The sequence below is a fragment of the Stenella coeruleoalba genome (genome assembly GCF_951394435.1).
Source record: "Stenella coeruleoalba genome assembly, chromosome: 12".
In the NCBI taxonomy this organism is placed as follows: domain Eukaryota; kingdom Metazoa; phylum Chordata; class Mammalia; order Artiodactyla; family Delphinidae; genus Stenella; species Stenella coeruleoalba.
Window position 1 is genome coordinate 24,741,247 of NC_137158.1, and position 19,723 is coordinate 24,760,969.

At 40.8% G+C, this 19,723-nt stretch overlaps 1 protein-coding gene across 4 annotated transcripts in view; it reads left to right on the top strand.

Annotated features, from left to right (window-relative positions):
• Window positions 1–19,723, top strand: part of LOC307195409 (uncharacterized protein) — a 99,482-nt gene that overhangs the window by 56,692 nt on the left and 23,067 nt on the right. For 3 of the 4 annotated variants that reach the window (XM_079939487.1, XM_079939488.1, XM_079939489.1), the window contains 2 exons: window positions 10,263–10,435; window positions 11,211–11,286. In XM_079939487.1, the coding sequence (XP_079795613.1) occupies window positions 10,263–10,435; window positions 11,211–11,286 (249 nt within the window). The remainder of the gene's footprint in view (window positions 1–10,262; window positions 10,436–11,210; window positions 11,287–19,723) is intronic. The other variant, XR_013830831.1, reaches the window with a different exon arrangement.

Genomic DNA, 19,723 nt, shown 5'->3' on the forward strand with positions numbered 1-19,723 from the left:
TGCTGGTATTTCGTAGTTTACGTCCAGTTAAAGGAGACCATTTTACCATTGATTGGATTTCCCCTGGAGTCTTGGGCATCTTACTAGTAAACATGCGTGTAGTGTTTACTACATGTCCAACACAGCTCTGGGAACCCCATAAATACTAACTCACTTTACCCCCATGAGGACCCCACGAGGTTCTTTTGTTTTCCCCATTTCACAGGGAGGAAACTGAGGCACAGAGAAGTTTAGTAACCAGCTCAAAATCACATTGTAAGTGATGGAGCCGGGGTTTGCCTGCCGTCCGTTAGGTTCTAGAGTCTGGGCTCAGCCCCAGCAGGCCTGGAGCCGCAGCACTGCCTCCTAGCTTGTCTGGAGTGTGGGGGGAGGACCCCGACCACCTGGCCTCGGGCCACGGGTCAGAGCATCCTCACAGCCACACAGACGGGAGTACGCCTCAACCTCCTGGGCGCCCCCGCCTGTCTTCCTGATTTCTAGATGGGGTTTTCCAAGATCCACATATCAAATTGAGACCTTCTGAAATGTAGGTCTTGGATAAAGAGATTATATTGGGATGTAAAAATAAGGAACGTTGCTATTCTTCATTCCCAGAACTGTGGTGAGAGCTGCAACAATGGCATTCTTGTCTCACCCAGTTAGAGACGAGGCATCGAAAGCCACAGCCCCTGAGGGGCCGCCACAGAGAGAAATGCTCACCCCGGCTCAGCCCGCCTCCTGCATGTCTCTCTTGTTTCTTGATTTCTCCAGGAATGTATAGATCTTGAAACAGAGAGGAAGTTCTCACAATTATATAATTTTCTTTTCCTCATGCTTTCATTTGGGTCAAATTCATGAGTGTAGAAAGGTAAAGGCTCCTTATGGGTTTTCTTCAAATTTCACTTTGATTGTCTTAGAAAGAGAAATATTTTATCTATACATGCTTGCTTTCAGTTTAAAAATGCAACATGTAAATAGGATAGTGTCAGACTCTTTCAGTGTAACACACTGTAACTACCCACGGTGCAAAAGACATACTTTCTTGTATTCCAGGGAGCCGGCCGTTTCCACGATGTCATTTGGGGGAGGCCCAGCGTGATGAGGGGATGACAGCATTGGAACAATGGAACAGGAAGGAAGTCACAGACACCTAGAGGCGTGGGGGGCAGGGAGAAAAAAACGAGACTAGAGCGGGAATTGAGGGAAGGGTAGGAGGCCCCAGTGAAAGGCTCTTTCCAGAGCTATAGGAAAAATCTACGGCTCTTATGAGAAAGAAAAAATATGTGCTCTGTGGGAATGTGGGGAGATGGGGGTGCCTCATGAATGGGTTGGATTTCCATCCATTGCCGGGTTCTGCTCTGGGGCTGGAGCTCGAGCATCCCATTTCTCCAGGAGGAGCCTGGACATCGCCACCACGACCATTCACAAATTTCAGCAGGAAGGTCAGAAAAGGGGGGAACCCACAGAACGGCTGGTTGTTTTGCACTTTTCACGTTGGTTGTAATTATTTCTCTCCCTCCGTCTCTCGCTTGTCTACATATTAGAGTGCAAGAGCTAGGCTTTCTTCAAATTCACATCTTCAGAGCTTGGTACCTTGATATTGTGTGCAGATATCTGGGCGTTTACAGTATCCACATCAGTGCCCTGTACATTCCTTTTAGGTAGCAGGCACTTAATAAATGTTCACAGACTGAATCGAGTTTCCATAAGATAGCGAGTCACGTGCTCAAATGCTGAAGTTCTGAAGAAAACAAAGCAGACAAGGTAGGAAGTCTAAGATACGAAACACAGACCCTGTAAGACCACCCAGAGGGAAGAATTAAGAGGAAAATGAAATGTTTGAGGATGAACACGTTTACTTCTGAAATGCTCAGGAACGAGGAAATGGCAAGGATTTCAGGATGTCTCCGTCTGCATCTAGTTCCTGAGTTTCAGTTTCTCTCCTCTGAAAATCACTGGGACATCTCAGGGTTTCAACGTTCCCTGAAAGCAAGTCTGAGGAAACGGCCCATGCGCCGCCATTGTATCTGAGCACAGGTAAACGGCTTCCATTCATGTGAGTGTTGATATGTGTAATTTATATGACCCACAGGCAATGCATAAAGATATATATATATCTCTTTATATATACATATATATATATATATATATTCAGATGATCTAAGTTACAGAAAAATGTAGTTACCTGATTAAATTAAGAAGTAGTGTTCCTAGCCAGAGACGAATGAGATTTTAAGATTAGTTTGTGCTGGTGTTTATTCTTCTTTTCCTATTAAAACATTCTTCAAAGCCATGATCAGACATATCCAATCCGGAAGACACCTTGTTACTTTTTCTCTTCTAGCGCAGCTTGTCTTATGTGCCAATTATATGTCAGGTGCTTTGCTGCTTTTTACATTCCTTTACTCACTGACAGCTAGGGTTGACTTTTCCTAGTTAGTACATAAAATAATTTATTCTCCTCTGTGTTTCATAAAACTTGGCTCCGTAACTGCCAAGTAACTTTTTTTTAAACATCTTTATTGGAGTATAATTGCTTTACAATGTTATGTTAGTTTCTGCTTTATGACAAAGTGAATCAGCTATACATGTACATATACCCCCATATCTCTTCCCTCTTGCGTCTCCTTCTCACCCTCCCTATCCCACCCCTCTAGGTGGTCACAAAGCACCGAGCTGACCTCCCTGTGCTATGCAGCTGCTTCCCATTAGCTATCTATTTTACATTTGGTAGTGTATATATGTCCACGCCACTCTCTCACTTCGTCCCAGCCTACCCATCCCCCTCCCCATATCCTCAAGTCCATTCTCTACGTCTGCATCTTTATTCCTGTCCTGCCCCTAGGTTCTTCAGAACCTTTTTTTATTTTTTCTAGATTCCATATATATGTGTTAGCATACGGTATTTGTTTTTTCTCTTTCTGACTTACTTCACTCTGTCTGACAGGCTCTATGTCTATCCACCTCACTACAAATAACTCAATTTCAGCAAATAACTTTTGAAGTAACACTGTCGCACTGCCCCTCTTTGGGAAGGAACACCAAGGTGAGGAGTGCGTCGGTTCTGTTCCCTGCCTATCAGGATGGGGTAAATATTGTCCAACCCAATCCTATGCTGTAGGAATAAAAGGAGGGCAAACCATGTTCAGTGGCTGAAAGTTTTTTGTGGACCGGAGATGTTGATTTTGCAAAACAAAGAGTAAGTGGAACTCATCCAAAACTGTCTTTTGAGAGAATAGAGTTGAAACTGCCATCAGAGCAAAGAGCCTGGATAGACACGATTTGGGGCTGTTTGCTTATACTTGAGCTGGTGAAGTGCTGGGATCAAACACAGCTTTACTATTGAAAGCCAACACGTATTGAGGACTGGCTCTGTCCATGCAGTGACCAGTGCTGAGTGCTTGGGCGTGGACTATCTCCTCTAGCTTCAACCATAATCTCATGGGCAAGGTCCTTGTCGTATTCTTGTTTTACCGATAAGGAAGCTGAGCCTTAGAAATATTAAGAAACTTGCCTAAGGTCAAACAGTAAATAAGCGTCCTTATTCACTCTGCGATATAGCTCCCGGACGGGAGAAGGGATTTGTATAACATGTGCGTAACACTTATGGTTTATTGAACTTCTTTCGCTGGCCTCATTTGATTTTACTCTCACCTTATCTTGTGGGGATGGGTGGCATTGTCCTTATTTTACAGATGAGAAAACAGAAGCTCAGAGAAGTTTTGTGGCTCACTGCGCTGGCCTTAGGTGGAGAGGAGTCTCACCCTAGGTTAACTAGAGAATTCTCTGGGGCAGATGGCTGCGCTTCCTGTCTGGGGCAAGTTGCCTTAGAGAATGCTGAACAAAGAGCACTAAACTGAGAGTCCTAGCTCCACCACCTTCCATAGAACCTGGGAACTTCTGTTTCCTTGATGGTAATATATCTAGTTCTCAGGGCTGTTTTGAGGGTGAAGCGAGTTTTGTGAGAATTGTGTATTGCCATGCAAGCATAAGTTATGAATAATACTGTTAAACAGCCACTCTTCAGCTTGTTCTGAAAGCTTCCTCATTTACAGCGTACACTTAAGATGTGTCTTTCTCCCTTCTGCATTTGATTATGGAGTAGAGCGGCATAGTAGAAATGAATTTAAAGTACTTTTATTTCTCCAATTTCTTTTTTTTAAAAAATTGAGGAATAATTAATTGACATACGTTATATTAGTTTCAGGTGTAGAAATGAATAAATAAAGTACTTTTCTTTCTCCAATTTCTTTCTTTTTTTTAAAAAATTGAGGTATAATTAATTGACATACGTTATATGAGTTTCAGGTGTACAACATAATGACTTGATATTTGTATATATTGTGAAATGATCACCGCCATGAGTCTAGTTAACTTCTGTCCCTATACATAGTTACAGAACTTTTTTTTCTTGTGATGAGAATTTTTAAGATCTATTCTCTTAGCAACTTTCAAATATGCAAGACAGTATTCTTAACTATAGTCATCATGCTGTACGTTACATCCCTATGAATTATTTATTTTATAACTGGAAGTTTGTATCTTTTGACCCCCTTCACCCATTTTTGCCCACCTCCCACCCCCTAGCTCTGGCAGCCACCAGTCTGTGCTCTGTACCTATGAGCTTGGTTTTGTTTGCTTGTTTAGATTCTACATATAAGTGAGATCATGGGCTGTTTGTCTTTCTCCCACTTACCGCACTTAGCATAATGCCTTCAAGGTCCATTCATGTTGTTGCAAATGACAAGGTTTTATTTTATCTATTTTTTGACAAGATTTTATTCTTTATGGCTGAATAACATTCCAGTGTGTGTGTATATATCTTCTTTATCCATTCATCCATCAACGGACCCTTACATTATTTCCATGTCTTGGCTATTGTAAATAATGCTGCAGTGAACATGGGGGTGCGGATACCTTTTCAAGGTAGTGTTTTCATTTTCTTTGGTTAAATACCCAGGAGTGGGATTGCTGGGTCGTATGGCAGTTCTATCTTTAACTTTTTGAGGAACCTCCATACTGTTCTCCGTAGTGGCTGCACCAATTTACATTCCCACCAACAGTGCAAGAGGGTTCCCTTCTCGCCACATCCTCGCAAACACTTGTTACTTGTTGTCCTTTTGATAATAGTCATACTGACAGGTGTGAGGTAGTATCTCATTATGGTTTTAATTTGCATTTCCCTGATGATTTGTGATATTGAGCATCTTTTCATGTGTCTGTTGGCCATCTGTATGTCTTCTTTGGAAAAATGTTTATTCAGATCTTCTGTCCATTTTTAAATTGGATTATTTGATTTTTTGCTGTTGAGTTGTGTAAGTTCCTTATGTATCTTAAATATTAATCCCTTACCAGATATGCAATTTGCAAATGTTTTCTCCCATTCAGTAGGTTGCTTTTTCATTTTGTTGATGGTTTCATTTCTCCAATTTGTATTTCCATAATATTGGTACCCACTCATGGGAAGAGAAAGAGAAAAAAAACTCAAAAAGTGCTCATCAGATACTCATAAAAACTTCTTCTTAAAAGAACAGGTTACAAATATTCAAAATGTTTCAATCTATCAGCCTTGGAGAAAAAAATATTTCCTGGTTGTGGTTATAATATGTTGGACTGGAAAATATCTTTAAGGAACACTTTTTAAGAAAACCATGCAAAAATAAGCTCAGAGGTTTACTTGCTTTAAACTTTATTGATATAAATAACTCTTGGGTGTTATTTGGTGATGTAAGTTGAGCCTCTGTGGGAACCTGGCTGGTGACATGGTGTGGATTCCGCTCCACCATCTTCCCTGGACCATCATTCAGTTCGTTCCCTTTTGTTTTTCCCCTGGATTCTTTAGCAAACGGCTTCCAGTTTGGAGGGAAAAATTTTTTTTTAATCTACACTTACTGCTTTTTTGCAGTAATCATGCCCCCTCTAGCTTAACTGAAGGTATGAGAACGCGTAATAAAACTTACCATTTTGGTTCTTGATGACTGGGCAGGTCACAGGCTGCTGAGGAAGCTGAGGATTCAGAGTGAATCCTTTACTGTACCCTTAAGAAAGTATTAAAGAAGCTCCCGAGAACAGAGCAAAACAAAATACACAAGGAAGGACACTGTGTGCTGTGAGCAGCAGGCATGTACTGGTCAAGGAATTAGATTACTCAAGGTGGTGACTCATTCCGCAACTATGTGTAGTGTTTGTGGTTGAAGAGAAACCTTTGCCAGAGAATGACTAAAATCTATTGGCAGCGTCTTTAAAGGAATCATGACTGGGCCTAAACCAGTGAATACGCAAGTGTGCTTTTTTTCTTCGTCCTTTACTGATTCAAGACTAAGAAAACACAACCCCTGTTGACGTCTACCATTACGGCATGGTCTCAGGGGCATTCCCAGCAACCGTTCTCAGTAGGGCTGAGTCCAGACACTTATCTCCGTGTAGGGACATGGCCGTCTGTGTGTGTGTGTGTGTGTGTGTGTGTGTGTGTGTGTGTGTGTGGTTAGTAGAGTGAACAAAGCAGACTTATACAAATTGTTAGAGGCATTCGGTCTAGATAATTTGGAAATAAGCCTAGAGAAGAAAATCCTCAAATTTGGTTATTGTTTTAGTTTCCTATGGCTAAATGGAGGCTTAAACAGCAGACAATTTATTGTCTTACCGTCCTAGAGACCAGAAGTCCAAGATCAAGGTGTTGGCAGGGTTGGTTCCTTCCGAGTGCTGTGAGGGAGAATCTGGTTCATGCCTCTCTTCTAGCTTCTGGTGTTTTGCTGGCAAACTGTGCTGCTCCTTGACTTGAAGAAGCAACACCCTGATCTCTGCCTTCATTTCCACATCATGTTCTCCCTATATGTGTCCTCCAAATTTCCCCTTTTTATAAGGACACCAGTCATATTGGATTAGGGGCCCACCCTGCTCCACTATGACCTCATCTCAGCTAATTACATCTGCAATGACTCTATCTCCAGATAAGATCACATTCTCAGGACTGGAGGTTAGGACTTCAACATATGAATCTGGAGGAGGAGGACAGAATTCAACCCATAACAGCTGCTTATCTATCAGCCAGAGATAACTTATTCCAAAAGTAACAGGTTCGTTTAAAACTTCACGGTAGTCAATGTTATTTTCTTTATTAAGTCCAGAAGAAAAGTTCAGAGTTCTAAAACAGTTTGAATATATTTCACATATATAAGGAGTAATTATTATAAAATGAGGGAGACACTCTAACCTAAAAAAAAGAGTCATTCAACTAAGCAAACATTTTTTGGATCTTCTTGGTACAATGCCTTATAAATACACTCGTATTTGTGAATGCAAATACCACACTTTAAGACTTTAACTTTGAGGTTGCCCAAGGAGCTTAATTTTTTTTTTTTGACAAAAATCTTTGAAAAGGAAGTGTGCACCTGTGTGAGTGCGTCCATGTACACCCACCCGCTGTGAGTACAGTGTGCATATTTGTGTCAGTGCTGTTTCCAACACTTAGAAGTCCATCATGTAAATCAGGGTGAACGTAGGCAGTCAAGGGGGAGAGAAACACTGGGGTTACCATAGTTAAAGAGCAAGATGAGCAGAAATGCAGACCCAAGAATAAATGCGGTTCTGGATGAATTTTAGGTCTTAGGAAGGTATCAGACTTCTGGAGTGAGGCCCTTTATCTCGGACTCAGGCACAAAAGATGAGCATTTTGGCTTTGAAAGTGCCTGACCAGCCAGTGTAATTACCCATCCCTTCAGCAAGAACTTATTTCTATCTGTCCAGGAGCTCTATACATCCACATGGGAAGTCACAGCCTGTCTCCTTGTTGGATTAGAGGCTTAGGAAGGGAGAGTTGGCATTCTTGGGACATCCAGTGGGTGAAATTCCAGGGGAGGTGAGTTTAAGCACTGAAGTTGAGGCCCTGACCTTTCTTTGTGGGAGCTTCTTTTGCTGAGGCCTGGTCCCAAACAGTCTACCATAGCTAAAGACCCCTATTGTGTCTCCATTCTTTCCACGGAGATGAATTATGAACAAATTCATTCATTAGGATCATGGCTACCCTCTTAGTGTCAGTTATAATAGTTTGTCACTTTGAAACCTTTCTAGCTCATGACAGTGCTTAGTGTAGTCAATTCATACAAACATAGCCAGGTGTGCTTTTTCCAAGAGGGCTGGAGACTTAGAATCATTACATTTTATAACAGAAGATGACCTTGGGAATCATCTAGTTCAACCCCCCATTTTATAGATAAGGAAATTAAGTTCTACAGAGGTTAAGTCACTTGTCAAAGGTCAGCAACCAGGAGGTGGCAGAACCAGGGCTTGAGTGCGTTCCTGACCCTACTTTCTCTACTGAAACTGCCATGTGTGATCATCCCAGAGCTGCATTGTACACTAACAAAGCACTGTCCTACCACAGGCACTTGCAATGGACTCCTGTCCAGTAAATTAACTGTTATTCTTCCTCTGTGGGCTTTGGTCTCTGGTAGATATATTCAAAGCAGATGCTAATGTCCTCTTTTTAATTTGTGGGCAGCTCTGAATTTTCGAAGCATTAAAAGGGCTACCTGCAGATGGAAAAGAAGCAAATGTGGGTTATTTATGAAAAGGAAAAAAAAGGTAGATCCTCAGATCTACCTCATCCTTCCTCTCCTCCAGGCAGTAGTCCTCAAACAAAGGCCCTTATCAAAAATGTCTGTGATCTGAACAGTTCCCAATGCCAACAGGCCACATACTCCATACCCCATTAAGATTCACTTTACCAATAGAAGAAATATAGAACTTATTTTAGTTTTCTACCAGCCACCCAAAAGAAGTTCCATGCTTTGTATGTGAGTGCTTCTCTTCTGATGAATTCTGAGTTCCCCAAAGCTATGCCCCAAACATTTTGTGTCACCTGAGAAGAACCTCTATTACCTTAGAGATACAGCGATGCTTCTGTCAGAAGCTGGTGCAGTGTTCTGCTGGCAAGGCGTGTAGAGCTGGGGTCTAAAAGAAATGAATTTGTGTGTATCTGGCTGATTTTAATAGCCTGACCTCGGAGCACGTGAGCAGTAGGGCCTGGAGGTAGTGGCAGGCCATACACGACTGAATTAAAACGAAGCCCTGGCATCGCTCAGGGAAGCCTTCCCACACCTGCTTCTCATTTCCTCTAGTTATTTCTGGTAATGAAAATTGGAACCGTTGCTATATATTTGGAGGTCTAGAAGGTCTATACATTTTTCTTTCATACAATATGCTTGTGATTAAGTGTATGTCTCTGTCTACAAAAAGACAGGACCTAAGTGTTCCTGGAAGAAGAAGGAAAACAGTCTTAAAGTGTATTCCCTGAAAAATAGGTTTTGGTTGGGGGCCGGTTCTTCTCTCATTCCAGCTGGAAGGCTCTGCCGTGCTGCAGCCTTCCTACCTGTCCGCTGACATTTTCATCTACTGTTCTCTTTACCTTTCTGCGCGCTGGCTGTGCCCTTCATCAGGGACCTGAATGACAAAGTGGAATAATAACATCAGCTTGTTTGAAAGGAGCTGAAGGATTTCTCGGGAAGCTTGAAAGAATTTGGAAGGGTGAGCAGCCCTTTCCGAATTCATCTTTTGCTTTGCGTTTTTATTCTCCGATAGTCTCCCAGGCGGTTCTGATGTCTCTATCAAAAGAATGGGATGTGTGGCTCAAAAATGCCAATTGGAGCCTTCCCTGGGGAGCTCTTAGCATAATTTGTGATGAGTTTAGGGCTGGAATTTGGCCCAGTCCCTAATCAATCCTTAGGTGGTCCTGGCTCTTATTTTCATGTTGCTAGGGACAGCCTTGCCCATCGTCTTATCATTGTCTGCCTTCAGTTGACATTCTGAAGTGCAGCTGTATTGATTATGACTTTTCCCTCCCCTCTGTAGCTACTTGGAATCTCATTGCCAAGGAGTAATAACATGATATATATTCATATGCATATATGCACGCACTACCGTGTTCAGTATTGGCATTTGCCTACACGTCTGCTGTGCAGGGTATGCCGTGCAAGAGAGTCAGCGTCTTCTCCCTCTCTGCCATGTGATGTCTATATATTTATGAGGAGGAGAGAGAGAAGCACTTGGATAAATGAATCTGCTTGCAATTTCCTAATGGAATCTGGCAGAAGAGCTTTGCAAAAGGACAAGTTCCAGTAAAAAATGTGTTCGTGGAAGTGCTTTACCCTCATGCCTGTCACCTATTGGCCCTTCCAGAGCATTGAAAAGATTAATCATGGAATGAACCAGATTCTCTTTTTGAGCAAAGAATAATACTCTGTTGAAGAAGGGGAGGATCTTATAATTGTGTTCCTTTTTAACAGGCCATATCCTGGGAAAGAGTCCAGGTGAACAAGATCCTAAAGGTGGGGAAAGATCTTGTGATCGATGGCCACGTCTTCTGCAGCTGACTGGGCTTTGGTATTACCATTTGGGAGACGAAGTGCTAGGAATGTTCCTTAAGGAGAGAATACCGACGTTGCCAATGGGATTAGAGGTAAAAGGGCTTGAAAATAGTAGATTCTTCTCTCTGGGAGCTACTGCTTTATTGGGAGGGCATCCTCCCAAGAGGAAGACAAGAAGCCTTCACTATTAAGAAATGGTTTCTCTGCCTCTATCAATGCCATGATCTTCTGTTGCCCTAGCCTATGACTGAATGGACTATTTTTTAAAAATTATTTAATTAATTAATATATTTTCTTTTTAAATTTTAAAATTTTTTTGGCTGCAGCGAGTCTTCATTGCGGTGTGCGGGCTTCTCTCTAGTTGAGGCGCGCAGGTACAGTAGTTGTGGCATGCGGGCTTAGTTGCCCCGAGGCATGTGGGATCTTAGTTGCCTGCCCAGGGATCGAACCCGCGTCCCCTGCATTGGCAGGCAGATTCTTTACCACTGGATCACCAGGGAAGTCCCCTGAATGGACTATTTAAATCATGGGTCTTAAAGAAAACCTTTGCAAAGGCCCCCTCTTGTCCCACATCCATAATCCCTAGACTTTGTCTAACCTCCATCGTGGGCTTGGCATAGCAAGGGCTGTTGGGATGAATGGAATGCTGGAAAGGAGATTTATGGTGGTTAGAGATGCCAGCACATGTGAAATCCACAAACCTTGGAAGTGTCTAATTCTCTGCAGGCAGACCTTTTAACTGAAATTTTATCTACCTGAGGTCCATGTCCTCAAGTGAAAGAAAAATAAGTTGCTTATTTGGGGAAGTCTTTGCCCAGTTCACCTGGGATAATAAGGCCCTTGGATCACACATATCTCACTCTGCAGACACTCCGTGGAATGCAAGGCTGCAACGTAACTCACAGCCTTAGGCAGAAAAGAGGCAGCAGCAAATATTTTCAAGGTACAACCTGATCTTTTACATTTTTCAAAAGTTCAATTTTTTTTTGCTATTTATTTTTTCTTTCAAATGCAATCTTCAATTTTATCTGAGTAATTGCTAATAAAGATAAATGAGGGCTATGTTTGTTTAGAGTTCTGCCCTAAGGGGCAGAGCCGAAGTGTAAATCCTTTTGCTATGGACGGTTTCAAAGGATTTTAATATTCCACATGACCTCCAACACTCTCCTCATACGGAGGGAGGTCTTGCCCTAGGCAGTATGTATGAAATGTGATGGCTAAACATCTGTTGTGGCGACACTCCAGATATCGTAGGGAAGGATTCTGAAAGCTCCGGCAATGGCTGTCAAGCCTAGCAGATGGCAGGATGGCTGTGGGAACAGACTGGTGATTCTAGAGTTGGTTCATATAAAACAGGCTGAAGAGGAGAAAAAAAAAAACAACAAGATGTAGCCACCTTGCAGCATCCAGACACTTCTCCGTAGACTAAGTTTTGAAAGGTTCCTCCAAGTATGATACCGTCCACACTTCTGTGCCTTTTGAAGGGACAATGGGCTGAGTGGCTTCCTTGCTGGTGGGGAGCCAGAACTGGCAGCTTTGCAAGTGTCTGAAAATGTGTATCAAAGGAAAAGAAAATTATGGTTGATATTTATTAATAGTATGGTTCAAATCCTCTACGTTTTTAGGGACTTTTTGGTCTAGCGACTCTATCAATTGCTATGGGGGTGTGTGTTAAAATCTCCAGCTATGATTGTAGAATTGTCTTTTCTCCCTTTACGTGGCTGTTTTATTTCATGTATTTTAAACTCTGTTATTAGGTGCATATCCATTTATAATTATTATGTCTTTCTGTTGAATTATGAGAAGTCCCTCTTTTCCTATGGCAAACTCTTTGTAATGAAGTCTGCTTTATCTAATACTATTGTAGCTGCTCCAGCCTTCTTATGACACACATTTTCCATCCAATTCATTTCAACTGATCTGAATCCTTATGTTTATAGTATATCTTTTATAGGCAATACATAGTCGGGTTTTACTTTTTATCTGTTCTGACCATCTCCGCTTTTTAAATCAAAGTGTTGAATCCACCTACATTTAATGTAAGTATTGAAATGGTTGGATCTAGGTCTGCATTTTCCTATTCACTTACTGTTTGTCCCAACTAACATTTATTATGTGCCGTTAAGAAAAGATACCTAAAGATTGGAAATTAGGGAAGATGGCTGTACCCCCTCGTAGAGTCATCATAGACCATTGTCTAACAAGCGCACCAAAGGCTCAGCGGAAGGCTAGGGGAAGATGACTTTGTTTGGCTTACTCGTTACTATTAAGGGAACTAGGGTGCAGAGAGGTTAGTTAACTTCTCAAGGTCCCCCAGGAGTAAGTGCAGGAGTTGGAATTCAGAGCCCCAAGCCCATATATCTGATCACTTTACCATACTGCCTCCCACTGGTCATTGCCTCATTATTGAGTTTATGGATAATTACCAGAGGAAGTAGGGAGGGTTATTGCTGCCTTTTGCTAGCTGTGGTTCCTGCAGATGGCATTTTCCGTTAAAGTGAAGGGCAGCTGTGTGGGACCTCAAGACACATGTGAACTAAGCCCAGGGGTCCCAGGGCAGTGAGGCTCAGCCTGACTGCCTAAGGTGTTTGTTCACTCTGCTGATCGGGAGCCCCTCATGTGCACCACTGCCCAACACACGGTTAAGTGCACAGAAAAGAAATGCTGTTTCCAGGAAATATTGCGGAGCGTTCTGGTGACATGCATTTGTTTTTCTATTTCAATGGGGAAGTGGCACTGAGGTGAAAGGAAGAGTAGTGTAACCAGCCAGGAAAACACACTGATGTAGCAAATGTTGGTGATGTTCTAGCACTTCCTCATGAAGCAGTGTGACCTCTTGCCACTCAGACAGGCTCTTTCTTTAGATTTTTCTTGTTCATTCGACACAGCTGTTTGTTGTTTTCTTAAATGCTAAGCTTTTTATAGCTCTTCAGTTACTTATAAAAAGTATCAGTTATTCAGGCCATGGGAGTACTGGCTCAGTGCTGGTCTAATGAGCAGGCAAACACTGAAGGCATATTTTTGTTGCTTCTATTTTTGCCTTGTTCCCCCTGCCCTGCCCCTACTCTCACAAGTTCCCCCTTTGGACCCAAATGACTCCAGATTTTGGGAATTTACTAGAAAAGCGAACCACCAGTTGGTCTTTGCTGCATAAGAGCAATTCGTTGCGGACTCACCTCCCTGCCTGTGTTAACGCTATTGGCTTTCCACCATTGTGTGAAGAGGAGATGAATGGGTGGGACCTGACCCCACAAGTCATAGCTTCTCCCAGGGGTTCACAAGGGACTCACACCTGTACAGATGCACCTGTGATCTCTACAGAGAAGAAGTCTCATCTTTGTCATGCAGAAGAAAAGAAGTCCAGAAGTTGGAGGGCCTTCACTGAGTAAGTTGGAACTGTCTCTGCAATCTGCATCCTTACAGAAAGCAGTTAGGACCAGTTACAGAAAGGATCCTGCTAGAATCAGAAGGAAGATACCACAAACCACAGTCAAGAACACAGAGAACATTTAAGTATTTGAAGAAACTGGACGGTCTCTCCAGGGCTTAGAGGCCTTTACAATGGTATGTGGCTTGTACACACATTCTACACGATAAACACAAAACTCTCAGTGAAACTGTTATGATCTTAGTACAAGAAGATGTCACTGAACACAACATGGGGGAATTCTCTCAGGAGAGCCAAGGCTGAAAAAATCTGCATGTATGTTCTGGTATAGAGGTTCCCCATCTGTGAGCCCTAGACCCTGTGGGGTACTTGGAGTGATTGCAAGCGTCCTCAGCAAGCGTTTTTAGTTGGTTTAATGAATAACTGCCCTACATATATGTGTACTATTTTTCACAAGTAGGTAGAAAATGAAATGCTTACTGAAATATTAATTTAAATACAGTATCAAATTATTGGTGCTAAGTGTCTATCAACAGATAAATGGACAAACAAGATGTGATATATATACACATTAGAATATCACTCAGCCATAAAAAAAGAATGAAGTAATGCCATTTGCAGCAACATGGATGGACCTAGAGATTATCATACTAAGTGAAGCAAGCCAGACAGAGAAAGACAAATATGTGATGTTGCTTATATGAGGAATCTAAAAAAAAGGATACAAATGAACTTATTTACAAAATAGAAATAGACCCACAGACATAGAAAACAAACTCATGGTTACCAAAGGGGCAATGGGGGGAGGGATAAGCTAGGAGTTTGGGATTAAAATATACACACTACTATATATAAAATAATCAACAAGGGCCTACTGTATAGCACAGGGAGCTATACTCAATATCTTGTAATAACCTATAATGGAAGAGAATGTAAAAAAAGAATATATACATTTATACATATAACTCAATCATTTTGCTGTACATCTGAAACAAATATGTTGTAAATCTACTATATTTCAATAAAAATAAAATTATAATTCATTGGTTATAATTTTTATAATTAATTGATTATAATAATTTTTAATTTATTTATTTTTACCTTAATATTGCTAAGGTTAGAAGCTGCTGTTCTAGCAAGTGATTGGCCTCATATCCAGAATGTCTTACAAAGAAACTCCTTAGGAGCCACTGGCTAATTATTTGGGTTGAAGAACATCAAATTATGGGTTTGTTTTCAGGAAACCATTCTCTCAGCCCTCTTTTCTTAGTACTGGAAGAGGTGAAGTCTTCCTTTTAGAAAGGAGGACAATTCATCTAACATATTACCTGGGATGATTTTTCAGAAATGAGTCATCCTTAAATGTGTTCTGAGGTGGTAAATAGGCCTCATTCCAACCAGTGGTGACCTGGATTGAGCTCAAGAATCAATCTTGTAAAGGGTCTATTTATAGAGAAAATTACATGTTTGTTTGTTTAGCTCAGTGGCTACGTATTTCAATCTCATGCTTTCAAGTGTCTATATAATAATAATATCATCATCATAATAACAATGACTAATATTTATTACATTACACTTAATACATGCCAGACACCATTCTAAATACATGTGTTATCCCAACAAACCTTTGTTTATTATTATTGTTTATAATAATAATATTGTTATTTTCATTTTATACATTTCATACATTAAAGACATCAGACTCAGAGTGCTCAACAACCTGGCTTATCAGCACGTATGTGCCAGAGCCAGGATTTGAATCCAGACTGTCTGGCTTTACCGCCAACACTCTAAACTACCATACTATATTCACTGTATGTCAAAATCTTACCTAAAGCTGAGATTTTTAAAAATTGTGAATTAACATTTTAAGGTATTTTCTTTCCCCTCATTTAATTTAGGATTCAATTTTTTTCTCACTTGAAAATTATACTATTGTGTTTAAAAATCTCTATCTATTTAGTAGACTAGCAAATGTACTCGTGGAAATTCACACATATCAGTTTTCCTAACTCTGTTTAATAAAACCTCTCATTTCTTCCTTAAGGACATTGTCTCAGGAGCTCTGTGGCATAAATGTGAGCATTTACATTTTCTTTCTGTGGCCTTAGTTCATTGATCTTTAAAGTGGGGCCACCTTTACTCTAAAACGGTTGTAAACAATTGTGAATTAAAGGAGATATGTGAATGACCAATAGGAACAAAAAAGATATTCAACATCATTAGTCATTAGGGAAATGCAAATTAAGATACCAAGATGACTGCTACACCTACACTAGAGTGACAAATACGAAAAGGACTAACAGTACCAAGTTTTGGTGAAAATGTAAAGCAACTAGAACTTTCAAAATCTGCTGGTGGAAATGCAAAATGACACAGCCCTTTTCAGAGAAACAGTCTGGCAGTTTCTTCTAAAGTTAAAAATATACTTCCTATATGATTCACCAATCCCACATCGAAGGTATTTACCCAGGATGAATGAAAGCTATGTCCAGCACAAAGACCTGTACATGGGTGTTCATAGAAGTTTTGTTCACAAATAGGCCCAAACTAGGAACAGCCCAAATGTCCATCAGCTGCTGAATGGATAAACCAATTATGATATATGCACACAATGGAATATTACTTAGCAATAAAAAGGAGCAAACTGCTGCTAGACACAACCACATAGGATGAATCGCAAAAGCAACAGACTAAGTGGAAGAAGCGGGACCAAAAAGACTACCTGCCGTGGGATTCCACTTATATAAACAACTAGAAAAGGCAAAACCCTAGTGACATAAAGCAGATCTGTAGTTGTTAAGGTTGGTGGGCATTGATCATAAAGGGATTGAAGGAAATTTGGGGGATGAGACAAGTATTCTATATCTTGGTGGTAGTGGCAGTCATGTTTGTCAAAACTTATCAAGCTGCACACTTTAACTCACACCTCAGTGAAGCTGATTGGAAAAAACAGCGTACAGGGCTTTGTGACTGAGCTGTATATAATTGCAATTTGAAAACTCTATGTTTACCTTCTATTGAGTTCACCCTAACTCATTTCCCCCCATGCTTAATAAAAAGGTTTGTGATTTAAAATGTTTTCTAATCTGTCATCTTAGGATTGAAGTTCTTCAACTGAAAAAAAAACTGGTGTTTTGAATTCAGTGTATTAACAAATATTCGGTGAAGAAAGGAAAGTTGAAATAAATTTGTTCATAATCAAAATAACTTTATATCATTTATTCAGTGACTGTAGAGTCCTTTAAGGGTCAATACATCTTTACATTCGTTGATCAACTGTCACATTGGATCAACTGTCGTGTGAAGACCTTTTTTAGAGTATTGGAATTTTTATGGTCCTAGGTGACAAACTGGTTGCTACATGAGCCCCCAAACACCAGAAATTCTCTTGTAGGAGGCTGAATCCAGGACCTACTCGGTAAAGTTTAAGACTGGATTAATTACAAGAGAACAACTGATTGAGGGCAAAATAATTGCATTATCCAGTTTATATAGTAATTTTGCCTATGGGAACCAATGAAAAACTAGTAGTTTTTCCTGTCACTATATCTCCCAGGGCTATGAATATATTTCTACTCACCCTCTCCCCCGTCAAAATATATTTATTAGGGCTTTACTTTGAGCAAGACATTGTGCTAAATACCAGGGGCAACGCAAAGTTGCTTAAACTATGGTGATTGTAGTCCTTTAAGTTAAACTTCTACACTTGGAAATTGGCTGAAATGTCTACAAAATTACATACAGATAATTATTTTTGGTTATTTCAGGCATAGGGTTCAAAAGACATAGTTTCCAGAGTCAGAATATTTGAAGGTGCTGTGGCCTGCTAGGAAGGGCACATTCCCCCAGATACGTCTCCCACCTACCCGCCCCTTGGGCCTGCCATGGTGCTATTAGAGGAATACTGTGTTCAGCATTCTCATTTCCCCCCAGCCCTGATTCAAAGGTGGATCCCCTTGGAGAAAGTGATATATTAAATTGCAAATTACTTAATCTTAACTAGGATTTTCAGTTATCTCTTTTTGGTGATAGAGGTAGCACTTGTTTCTCCTATACTTAGAGACAATCTTTTTTTTAAAATTAATTTTTATTGGAGTAGAGTTGATTTACAATGCTGTGTTAGTTTCTGCTGTACAGCAAAGTGAATCAGTTATACATATACATATATCCACTCTTTTTTAGCTTCTTTTCCCATACAGGTCATTACAGAGTATTGAGTAGAGTTCCCTGTGCTATCAGTAGGTTCTTATTAGTTATCTGTTTTATATATAATAGTGTGTAAATGTCAATACCAATCTCCCAATTTATCCCCCCCCTTTCCCCCTTGGTAACCATAAGTTTGTTTTCTACATCTGTAACTCTATTTCTATTTTGTACATAAGTTCATTTGTACCATTTTTTTAGATTCCACATATAAGTGATATCTTGATCAACTTATATCTTTTCTTAATACAAGCACCCAAAAGGCTTTGCAAAGCTTTATTTGCTTTATCCAATAATAGCTAAGAACAGGTGCATAGTGAATGGAGTTGTTACTCAAAGTGTGGTCCCAAACCAGTGTCAACATCACCTGGGAGCTTTTTAGAAACGCAAAACTTCAGAATCCACCTGCAGACTGATTGATCCAGAATCTACATTTTAACAAAATCCTGGGGCATCCAGACCCCATCATAATGTTTCTTCCAACCCTGAAATTGTCTGCTTCTCTCTGTCTACCAGTAGTATGGACATTTAAGGGCTTAATTCCTTCTGCTGGAGTATTTTGGGATTCACTGAAGTTCAGGTATCTATCTGATCCCTTCTATTAGGGAGAGGAACCATTCAACAGGTTTCCTCTGAGATCTCTCCAGGTGTTTACTTACTTCTTGTAGTTCAATAAACATCTTTGTAAGTAAGAGGAAGAAATTGCAGGCATCTGAAAAGCTGTGCACACAGTCAAAAGGGGCTCAGATTATGAGAGCGTGCTCTGCGACCCTCTTTATTGAATAAATGTTAAATGAAAATAATAAATGCTTGGAAACGGCTTTTGCATGTCCCCAGTAACAAATACATGTAATCCTCTCAAAGCACCTGTTGTTTCATTCCTACCTCGTTCCTATATGGGTGACTGTATTTACTCACTGAGGTGTGCGAGGATTACTTTAATGGCTGAATCTATTTCTTCCAAGCTCTGGCTGACATCTGAGTGTAGACTTTTCTTCTTCACACTTGAGGTACAAGCTGACTAGCATCCTGGGAGGGTGCCCTCTGTCTCTCTGTCCTTTCAGAAGCTGCGTCTTCTGTTGTAAGAAGCCACTCAAAAACCAGGGAAAGTAGAGAGGGAGTGAGAACAGGAGTCAGGAGACAAGGCCCTGGAGAAGTCATCTGACCTCCTTGAGCCTTAGTTTTCTGACCTGTAAATGGAAGGATGGGACCAGGCAATGTGTGAGGTCTCTTCCAATGCTAAACGAGGGAGAAGTAGACTAGGAGTTAGATTTGTGCAATCATGACACCCCTTCATATGCATTCCCCTATGTCCTGATCACAACTCTAAAACAGAGCCCCCATTTTACAGATGAAGAAACTGAGTCCCAGAGAGGATGTGACTGCCTCCATTTCACCCAACTCAGATGGCAGGGCCTGAACTCAGTACTCAAACCCAAGCATCCTCACTCCAAGTCCTTCCCACCACACCTCAGCCATCACCAACACAGGCCGCTTGCTTCGCTGGATCAATTTTTTAAGGCTGGGCCAAGGTCAAACTGTCCAAATCTACCTGCTGCTATAAGAAGGCTAAAAGAAAGTAGCTTAAAAATAGTCTCATGCAGGTGTTCAGCAGTAGAAAATACACAACAAATTTGGATTCTATTTGGACATTCTGAAGAGAGCAAAAAACTTTTCTAAACATTGCCTCTTTAGTGTCAAAATGCCCCTCATGAGGGGGGCAGAAGCAAGTACTGCTAACGCCATTTCAAAGGAAGAAAAACGGAGGCAGAACAATTGAATGACC